Source organism: Chenopodium quinoa, unplaced genomic scaffold, assembly GCF_001683475.1.
Source record: "Chenopodium quinoa cultivar QQ74 unplaced genomic scaffold, ASM168347v1, whole genome shotgun sequence".
Classification (NCBI taxonomy): domain Eukaryota; kingdom Viridiplantae; phylum Streptophyta; class Magnoliopsida; order Caryophyllales; family Amaranthaceae; genus Chenopodium; species Chenopodium quinoa.
The window spans coordinates 4,817,949-4,829,488 of NW_018743574.1; the positions used below are offsets into that span (position 1 = coordinate 4,817,949).

General features: G+C 35.2%; 1 protein-coding gene and 1 pseudogene across 1 annotated transcript; both read left to right on the forward strand.

Annotated features, from left to right (window-relative positions):
* Window positions 1-2,447: 2,447 nt before the first annotated feature.
* Window positions 2,448-6,826, forward strand: LOC110682221 (annotated as a pseudogene).
* Window positions 6,827-7,141: 315 nt separating this feature from the next.
* LOC110682222 (protein SENSITIVE TO PROTON RHIZOTOXICITY 2-like) lies at window positions 7,142-8,437 on the forward strand. Its single transcript, XM_021858492.1, has one exon. The coding sequence runs from the start codon at window positions 7,398-7,400 to the stop codon at window positions 8,307-8,309; it is 912 nt and encodes a 303-aa protein (XP_021714184.1). The 5' UTR covers window positions 7,142-7,397; the 3' UTR covers window positions 8,310-8,437.
* The last annotated feature ends 3,103 nt before the right edge of the window (window positions 8,438-11,540 follow it).

An 11,540-nucleotide genomic window follows, 5' to 3' on the forward strand; every position in this document is an offset into this window, starting at 1 on the left:
TCAGCTGAACTGAACTGAACTGAACTGAGCTGAACTAAACTGAACTGAACTGAACTTATTAATTAGTGATTTCTAACTACGGATTAGTGATCTTTGATTATTTATTGATTATTTATTACTATACATATGTGTATATACAAATGTACATATTATTATTATTATTATTATTATTAATTTTGATTATTATTATTATTATTATTTATTGATTATTATTATTATTATTATTGTTATTATTATTATTATTTATTGATGATTATTATTATTATTTATTGATTATTATTATTAGTATTATTATTTCAATTATTATTGTTATTATTATTATTATTATTATTTATTGATGATTATTATTATTTATTACTTATTGATTATTATTATTATTGTTGTTGTTGTTGTTGTTGTTGTTGTCGTCGTCGTCGTCGTTGTAATAAGAGCTTAAAAGAATGAAATTTGGCTTTATATCATTAGCAATATCATTAGACGTAAATTAAGAGTTGAACTGAACTGAACTGAAGTGAGCTGAACTGAGCTAAACTGAACTGAATTTCAACGGAAGAGAACAGGCCCTAAGTTGTTATGAATAATTATGTACTGCATATTTGAATGCAAGTAAGCCAAGCTTGCATTTATATAAAGTTCATTTTTTGAACAATTCACATTTCGTGCATGCAGGGAAATATCAACTTTGAATCTATTTTGACTATCCGGTCAAAAATAATTTTATACGAGTATCAATCAATATCATTAGAGCTTGATCCCTATATAACCTTTGATATTTAGAATGTCTCTTAAAAGTTATATGTATCCTATTCTTACCTTTTTTTGGTAAGTGATAGTGAAGGCCGAATAGCTCAAGTGGTTAAAACTTCCTACTCGGTTCTATAGGATCATAGGATCGATTCTCGTCATTTGCCCTTGTGGCTCTCTAGTCTCCACACACCAAAATAAGGGTCTGTTCATATTTACTGAACTGAGCTGAGCTGAGCTGAACTGAACTGAACTGAGCTGAACTGAACTGATTGGAAGTGAACTGAACTGAACTAAGCTGAAATGAATATTTTATGAGAGAGGGAAATTAAGAGCTGAACTGAACTGAACTGAACTGAACTGAGCTGAACTGATTGGAGCTGAACTGAACTGAACTGAAAATAAGTAAATATGAACAGGCCCTAAAACTTTATTTTGGTAGCAATATAATAATGAATTAGGTTTGGCTCAATATCCTACTATCATATAACTAACATATAAGCTAAACTTTTAGCCAAGTCATGACTCATGAGGTAGCGACACTTGGCGTTCCAACTATTTCCCTATGTAGTTTTAGACACTTTGTCCTTAATTTGGGGTTTAATTTAGAGCATGTAACAAACTTATACATCCTTTCTACTCTACAATGTGATAGGTTTTACTCCTATCCATATATGTCTGCCTCATATGATATTTTGAGTCACCTTTAAAAGTTGTCCCATTTATCCCAATTGCAAACTCATTAAAGTGAAAAAAGCAAAGATACTTTCATCCACTTACAAAATGTTGGTCCAACGCTTACTAATTAAGTACTTCGTATTATTTTCCCATCACTAAACAAAAAAGGACGAAAGGAATATACTGATATTGGTATCGGGTCAATAGAATAAAACATGAAGGGCGAGTAATAGGGGTGAACATGGTCTGGTTTGGTGCGGTTTGAGTCTAAACCAAACCAAACCGCAAAATACAGTTTGGTCAATTTTCCAAACCAAACCAAACCATATTAGTATTGAAGCCAAACCAAACCAAACCGTAATAATGCGGTTTGGTGCGGTTTATGATGAGACAACATTTTTTTCCTAAAAATTGTCAAATATTAATAAACTTATAATAAAGTTCAAATAATTAGCCCAAAGGGATTAAATTATACTACAATTTTTTAATAAAATAACAACCAACTAATCAAGTGCTAAGTGCTAACACAATAACACATAATAAAAATAATACATAACAAATTAACGGTGGAAAAAAAATAATACATTTGTCCAAAAAAATAATTCATACTACATCATACAATGACCTATTGAATTTTAAGTATTGATATTTGAAATTGAGTATAAAGTATAGTAGTATACTGTCTGTATAGTCTTCTAATGATTTTTCATGTATTTTTGTTTTTTTTTATTTTTTTATAATATATTATAACTATTTTAATTGATTTAAAAATTATATAAATATTAAAATGCGGTTTACTGGTTTACGGTTTGGTTTGGTTTATAATTTTTGAAAAACCAAACCAAACCGCAAACCGTATTTCCCAAAAAATCGAAACCAAACCGTTTTTTTTTCAAACCGTAAACCAAACCAAACCGCTAAAATGCGATTTGATCTGGTTTGATTACGGTCCAGACCAAACTGTGTACAGCCCTAGCGAGTAACATGTCCATAGCAAAGTTGTAAGGCCCAAGGCCCTTAAAAACACAACTGAAAAAAGACGAACGATAGCCAGATCGATGCTCGCTCTCATGTCTCATTGCTGCCGGCACAATCGTCACCGGTAACCATCGTCTCTGTCACTTTTCCGGTAAGTCTCTTTCATCAACTTTATCACTGCGTATTTTATTTTTTTTTTCTAATATATTCTTCAATTGGTGACTTCACTAGAAAATTGCCTTTGTGTTTGACTCTTATGATTAATGAACAACAACTATAGCATTAATCAACAAATTTGTGACAGCAATTCGTTTATGAAATTGGATAACCCAGAAATATTTTATCAGCATTTTTGTATCTATTACTATTATGCCGCGCAGTTTCTATTTATCTTTTGTTCATTTTTAATCAATTGTTGTTCAAGGTAGTGTATAATTGAAGAACCCTTGAATAATCGAGTGACATTAATTGATTTTTGATAACTTGTTTGTTGTTTCTCATTATTATATAGTTTGGTATATATTAATACATGATTTTGTAACAGACTAATTGTTGAATAATGAATGATTGTTGTTCATGGTAGCATCTTATTTAGGAATTGTTGGTGTGGTTTAAGACTATCTTTAATGGCAACTTTTGGTTAATATTTACCTGCATTATTGCTATAACAGTTTATTATCGTCAATGACGGTCACACCCTCAACAATGGAGTCCCTAATCCTTAAACTCCACGATATATCCGCTGTTAAATTTGACAATTTCAAGCTGAAATCCGGTATAGCCTCTCCAGTCTACATAGACCTTCGCTTAATTGTGTCCTACCCTAAACTCCTCTCTCAAATCTCCCAAACCCTCATTTCTGCCGTTGGCTCTGCCTCGCCCCCGCATCCTTTAATGTCATCTGTGGTGTCCCTTACACTGCCCTTCCTATTGCCACTGGAGTTTCTGTAGCTAACAACATTCCTATGCTCATGCGCCGTAAAGAGGTTAAATCATATGGAACTGGCAAAGCTATTGAAGGTGTTTTTCGTCCCTCCCAAACTTGCCTTATTATTGAAGACCTTGTTACTAGTGGTGCATCTGTTCTTGAGACAGCTGCTCCATTGAGAGATTTTGGCCTCAAGGTTACTGACGCTGTTGTTTTGATTGATAGGTGAGCTCTTTTTAAGAAAATTAAAACAAAATGAGTAAGAAGATTTCTTATCTTCGTGTGGATACTAGTTGTCATATACCTTTTTGGACCGTCCCAATTTAGCTGCAACATACGGACACAAAGTATCCTTTGTGCCACGGTTTTTCTAACTTGTGCATGTAACTTTTGTGACAACTAAATTGGGATGGAGGGAGTACTTTGTATATTTTCTTTAGTTATGTTATGTAATTTGTAGGGGAAAAGTAGACTATAAATTTTGTTAATGGCTAATGTACATGGATATTGGCATATTAGGGAACAGGGAGGAAGAGAGAATTTGGCAGAAAAGGGGATAAGATTGCATTCCTTGTTGAAGCTGAGTGAGATGGTTGGAGTTTTGAGGAGGTTGGGTAAGGTGGAAAAAGAAACAGAGAATATGGTGTTGAAGTTTCAAGGAAAATAAGGTTTCTGTGCCAAATTTGAGAAAAGAGAGAGTTGGGGGATTAAACATGGCGTATGGGGAGAGGGCCAAGTTAGCTGAAAATGAAACTGGTAGGAGATTGTTTGAGATAATGGTAAACAAGAAGACGAATTTGTGCTTGGCTGCTGATGTTGGTACAGCTGCTGAGTTACTAGACCTGGCTGATAAGGTGACAATTTCTAGCCTTTGCATATATTTGAACTCTAAAGCTAACACCCTACATTAGTACATTTTTCTTATGTAGTCTAGGGTGGATTAAACATTAAGTCATAAATAAATGCCAGTCTCTGTATTTTAATCTTAATAGTAAAGATTCTTCATACTTAGGCTACTTAGCAATCTCTAAGGCTATGCTTATATTCATTTCACTTAACCTGTTTGCTCACTGTGTTGTAGGTAGGACCAGAAATCTGCTTACTGAAAACTCATGTTGATATATTGCCTGATTTTACCCCAGATTTTGGCACAAAACTTCGATCGGTATGTATTGATCTATCTTTATATTTATCCTAGTTTTATACATTTTATCCCCAGATTTGTTGCCACATACCATCATCACTCAGTATCCTGTTCCAACATATCCATGCTATTGTGCCTATGTGGACCATGTTTATTTGGACTTCATGAGATACACAATACACCTCATTGAAGTTCAGGAAGAATTCTTCTGTTAACAGGACCAGCTGCATTAGTTTTTGCCCTTTTGCTATGGAATTGACTTCAAAATGTATATTTCTGTTTTCCACATTTTGGTGCTTAAATTCGTATCATTAGTTTTTATGCATTATGTGTGTCACTTCTTGTTTCTCATGCAACTGTTTCGTCACTTTGGTAAATGAACTTGACAGATTGCAGACAAGCACAGTTTTCTTATTTTTGAAGATCGCAAGTTTGCTGACATTGGCAACATTGTAACTATGCAATATGAAGGGTAATAGACCATAATTTTCCTGTGTTTTACAGTGAATTTTTTCAGTCTTCTTCTTTCACTTGCCTCCTCTGAGCTTATCACTTTTCTTGTTGCAGAGGTATTTATCACATTTTGGATTGGGCTGACATTGTCAATGCTCACATTATATCTGGCCCTGGGATTGTGGATGGCCTTAAATTGAAGGTATGCTTTCTAGAATATGATTATATAGAATGCCTGACTTTCTAAACTGAGAGAATATTTCCGCTCTTGAATTTCAGGGCTTGCCTCGTGGCAGAGGGCTCTTGCTGTTGGCTGAGATGAGCTCTGCTGGTAATTTTGCTACAGGAGATTACACAGCTGCAGCAGCAAAGATCGCTGAGGATCACTCAGATTTTGTCATAGGATTCATCTCAGTTAATCCAGCATCTTGGAAATGTGGACCCGTTAACCCAGCCCTAATTCATGCTACACCTGGAGTTCAAATGGTGATTGGTGGTGATGCCCTTGGACAGCAGTACAACACTCCGTATTCAGTATGTTACTTTTTTTTCCCTCTAATTTCTCAATTTTGGGTACCAGATTGTTCAAATGGCAACAGATATATTAATTACGGTCTGAAATGTTGAGAGAGTATTAGCTTTTAAAATAGAATTAGTACTCTCAAATTCAGATGACTGAAGTGCTGCTTGTTGTGCTAAAAGGATGGCTATGTATATCTAGCTGCTTTATTTGTGAGGCCATGTGTTTGGTTCAAACTGGTTAAATTGTTGCAGGTTATCCATGATAGAGGCAGCGACATAATAATTGTTGGTCGTGGGATCATTAAAGCTGCGAATCCCAGAGAGGCTGCTCGTGAATATCGGCGTCAAGGATGGAATGCATATTTGGCCAAATGCACAAGATAAATGGGTATGTTTTTAGTTTCTCAGTTTTGCATTACTTTGGGTTACCTTTTATAGTATTATTTATGGAAGATCTGAAAAGCCCTAGACACATTGGTTTGACAACAGGGTTCAAATCTGTTCTAGGCTTCTAGTTAGGCAATAGATTTGGTTGTGTGTTCCATAGCTTCTGTTTGTGTTTTCACGGGTGATAGTTGACAATTGCAGCACCAATAAAGATGATCTGGACATTAATCTGGTAAATGTGAGATTTTGAGCGTTGAAGTGGATGGAGCTTGGAAAAGGAAGTAGTAAAAGGGATAGGCTGGAAAGCTAGTATTGGCTGGGTAGTTGAAGAAAGGGAAGTAAACGTGAACTTCTGAAGGGTCAGAAAGAATATTTTGTATTCCTCCTTTGCAGACTGAAATAAAGGCCATCTTAAAAAGAATGAAAGTTGCTGCAGGTTTAATAAAAGAAGTGGTGGTTCGAAACAACTCATAGGAAGCAGTTAGAGCACTCAAATTAAATTACCCCCAAAAGCTGATGAACCAATAATAAGCTTAGTGACAGAGTTAGAAGACTTGCATATTCTTTTGGTTGTTTCTGCTGCTCAAAAGTAATAAGCTGTTATGGCTGATGAACCAATGAGCTTAATCTAGTGATTATGACTAGAGAACGGGAGTTAGTTGTCTCGATTTGTCATGTGTTGTCCCCGAAAGAAATAGAAGAATCCAAATGTAATCAGGTTGGTTTGTGTTTATATGTCTCATTGTGACGAGTTGATTACCATCATGAAGTGTTCACTTGTGGAAAATCAGGTAGTAATACTACTACATTTTATGAAATCGGATACATTTTGTTGCTACGTCACAGAATTAAATGTTTGTAAGATGCAATTAGTGATTAAAATTTCAATTCTTTGAATATAAGGAGTTGGATGTAAACATGGATCAATTTTGTATACTTTCAAGTTCTTAGTGATCAGGTATGTCTTTGTCTCAATATTCGTTTCCAAATGCTAAAACTTTCCTTATCATTATGTCAATGATGTTATGATTCCCATTATCATTTTTTTTGTAATCTTCTATGTACACTGTCAAGTGGAAGCACGGACACACGGTTGTTGATAACCTAATATTACTCCATAAAGCTTCAACTCTACTTTAATGAATTTTGTTGAACTAAACTGTCTAAATACGACTCCATAGCTAAACTTTTTAAGATCTTTTTTGGCAACATATAGAATAGAATAATTATTTGTTTGATTGACATAAAAAAAAAAGGGTAATGCTATACATAGGCCCTTAGGGCTATATATAAGCATTAAAAACACTCTTGAAAATTGTATAAAATTAGGAATTCATGACAAAAACACGCGTAGATCAGTGTAATTAGTATGAATTTGTCATGTTTTTCTAAATTTAAACAGTTTTCAAGAGTATTTTTAATGCTTATATGTAGCCCTAAGAGCTATGTATAACATTTTCCTAAAAAAAATACGAGTAATAGTGTACAATAATATTTTAAAAGAAACTCGAATAACCATATACCCTTCTCAAATTCTCAACAAACCCACAACAAATCCAGAAAATGACAGATCCCATCAACACCCTCCACCTTCCACCACCGGAATACACCGCCTCGGACGATCCCCTAACCAACCTCACAGCGATCCGCAACCGAGTCGACTCACTGAGTCACATCCTATCCAACTCGGTCAACGGCACCGCCCCCATCTCAATAAACCAATCAAACTCAATCTCTGCCGAGCTATCCTCCGCCATCCACGCCGTCGTCATCAACGGCGCCGCCCTCCTCACCACCTCATCCTCCTCAACCCACGTGGACGGCGACGATCTTGAGATCGTGGAGCTAGACGTGATGGAATTAACGGCTGAGCACTCCCACACGTGTCAAGTTTGCGGGAAAGGATTCAAGCGAGACGCCAACCTACGGATGCATATGCGAGCTCATGGTGACAAGTACAAGACCATGGAGTCTTTATCGAAGCCAGATAAACACAAACACTCCGACATTTATGGTCGGAATACGAGGTTCTCATGTCCATATGCCGGGTGTATCAGGAACAAAAGACACCAGGAGTTCAGACCGTTGAAATCGGTTATTTGTGTCAAGAATCATTTTAAGAGGAGTCATTGTCCCAAGAAGTTTCCGTGTCTTGGGTGTAAGAAGAAGCAGTTTTCGGTGTTGGCGGATTTGAAGTGTCATATGAAAAACTGTGTAGCGGCGACAGCGGTGGTGGTGGCGGAAGAGGAGAGTTGTAAGTGTTCGTGTGGGAGGATGTTTTCGCGAAAAGATGAGTTGTTTGAGCATATGTCATTGTTTGAAGGGCATATGCCAGTTGCTGAAGATGATAATAAGTTTGATGTTGTAGAGGAAGAACAGGATGATTTCGGATTCGGATTGATTGAGGGTGATCAATGTTTGCAAGATATGGATTATTTGTGGTCTTCATATGAGAAAGAGTTGCTCCATTTTTAATGATTTTGTTGTGTTACTCCTATTTTTCACTATGTTTTGTTCTGTTTTTATGATTGTTCAAATTATAGTTACACTTATTTTCCCTCCTTCCATTCTATAATCAATGGAATTGAAATTATTTTTATTTATGTATGTACTCGATAATTGACCTTTCGTAGTTTATCCTATTTTTATTGATCTGAGCTTTTCTAATCTAATACAAGGTTGGTCAATTACCCCTTTCAATGAAATGTACGGATATTTTAATTGACACTTTGACTCGAACTAAAGAGTTTGAAGATATTTCTATTGATAAAGAGGGCTTCATGTTATACGTGAGGGTTTTTGAAACTAAGCCTACTAAGGCTTTTAGGCAATATGATCATCAAACTCATCAGCATTACATCAGCACGAAATCGTATCAACTGACGCCATTGTTAATGCATTTCTTCTGCTCACGGGAAAAGTATTGAAGTATAGCTCCTTTTATTTGAATGACAAGTTCTAATGTTTCCCAGACAACCACCGAGGTCTACCTCACTTTTTGTTCACTTTTGATCTTTATTCATGCCAACTGGTTTTCTTGGTCTGAATTTATTGCATTTATAAAAGTAAATATTTAACTCAACTTATGCTAAACCTTTTAGTTACTAAAACATAACTGTAAAGTCTGTAATGTTTATAATACAGCTATTCTTTTGTAAGACCTCCTCTGTTTCTGTTGGTAAAAAAAAGTCATTGGTGTTAAACTGTCTGTAACAAAATCGCTCCTGTTAATTCTGCAAGAAAAATCTGATACTCCGACATGTACACTCTACGACATAAGTATGTGTCCAAATGTCCAATGCGACCTTGTAATTTTGGCATGTAATTTCGATCAAGTTAAATTTGCATATACTTCGTACAATACTTGTGTATCTTCTTGACCAAATGACCAGGGACTCTACTTTTTGACATTCATCCAATGTGCACGTACGCCTAGTTGAAATGCTGACTTGTCAAATTCAATGATTTCAGGAAGGACTGAATGAATGATATACTATATATTATATCACGAGAATGCTATTGCATAAAATTTCTGAAAATCTGAATTTCAATTCAACTAATTTGATTCTTTTGCATAACCCGTGATTTCATAGAGAAAATTCAACCTGTAAACATGCATATATAAACACACACGTACACACACATGCATATACAGATATACTCATCCTTCAATTACAACTTCTTAGCAAACTTATCAATCAAATTTAACCTTAGTCCAAAACTCGAACCGAAAAAGAAAAATATGTCGACTTCCTTAGAAGCATTGGCAATGGCAGGAGAAGATATGCTAGCTTTGGGTTAGAAACTGAAGAATGGGAGCGTGCCGACTTAGAGGAAACACCAGACCACCTCCTGGCTGATGAAGATGAGCAACAACATTGCAGTTTCATAAACTGCAATAACACTAATGATAAGGAGAAATTTGAAGTATCAAAAGGCAACTCAAAGTTAAGAGTGTTAATAATGATAATTACAGCTATTATTAGGCTGACCATGTTCATAAGAGTGGACAACATCTTGTGAGATAAACATCTCTATAATGCTTTCCCCATGTTTTGCTACAATTACAACTCAAGCTGGCCTAAATTTTGCTGTAATACCTTGTTCATACGAAGTATAACTTAATGTAAATTAATAAAGCATTTCTTGATTTTTAAGCAATATAAAAATTTATGGAGTATATATAATTGATATTTTAATACTATAAATTGTTTAACAAGATCCCAAGTGATTATGTTTTACTTGTCATTTACTTATCATTTACTTTTGAACTTGGGAGACACAATCCAGATCCACTTTAGTTTTGGGATAATTGTCCCGAATTAAAAATTGATCCAAAATAGTGTACAATACTTTTAATTGTAGATTGTTTTGTACTTTCTTGGAATCGAAAATGATAGAAGACGAGATGATTCCCATGAATCTCATGAAGTGATGAGACCACAAAAGGCCACTTAGGTGGATAAAATCATCTGCTTTACCAACTAGCGGTCATATATGGTTCCAAATTACATTATATGACCACAATATGCATCCTCTAAAATCTTGAGTTATTATGATAGAAGCCTCATAATTTCAAAATTGGTCTTTTCGTGTATTATATAGCCTTCAGTCTTGGACAATTTGGACTATTTCAGACACGAAAGAATCGGAAAAGTGGTCGAAGTTCTTCCTATGGACCCCACGACACTCACTGAGGTGGAAGGTCATTCGGATGGTAGGAACCTTTAAACTGCCAATTTAACCATTTCTACACATGCTTCTCTTAATTAATTCAAGGCCACTACAAGTCTTTATATGACCAAACAATGCTCACATATGGCTCTAATAACATCACTGCACATAACCTACAGTTTTAGACAATTTTGATATCGGGTTCCGAAACGGCGATTCCTCCAAAATTGGTCTAAAACTATAGATTATAACCTTCAGTTTTAGACAATTTTTTACTTTTTTGGATCTAGAAAGTAAAAAGGTCGAGATGTTTCCTATGGATCTCATAACACATTTGTGATACCATTTCAGTGATTGGAACTTTGGAAGTCTTAGAGCTGTCCACTTTGCCTCTAAATAGTCATTATGGTTGTTTTTGTATACACCTTCTTTCATTAGTTATAGGCCACCATAGGCCTTTATACACCCAAGTATCGGTCATATATGGCTCAAAACAACATTATATGACCCCCTAAGGCGTCCATTATGATTATGTGAGCTTTCGACTCCGGGTCATAAAACCTCTGGAAAAAAATTCAATTTCATGTGTATAATAGCCTTTTAGTTTGGCTTTTAAAGAACATTTTTGACTCGACAAGATTATGCATTAAGGTGCTTCCAGAAACTTACTTGGTGCTCGAAACGATCTCATTCATGCCTTGGTCCATCCTATATGTTCATAGTTTGTACTCATAACACACACGGTCCTTGGGATAATACACACTACTTTAGGCACTATCTTTGCCCTATTGTGTTCTAAGCAATGCTTATAATCTGGTAGATCATAGATAAATGAAGTTATCGGAAGATAATTCCTTGAATTATACCCTAATTAACTTAACCTTTGTCTAAATATCACATGCATAGATTTCCATTGATTCTTTTATTGGTTTTTAAAGTTGTAATTAGGTGTACATCACCTTTATAATGATGTTAGATTGCTAGCTGCCTAGCCTAGCTCCTGCCTTCAACATTATACTTGTGATTGCCAAA

Bases quoted from the DNA above. Each gene is read 5' to 3' on its own strand.
- LOC110682222 (XM_021858492.1), top strand. From the start codon at position 7,398: ATGACAGATCCCATCAACACCCTCCACCTTCCACCACCGGAATACACC.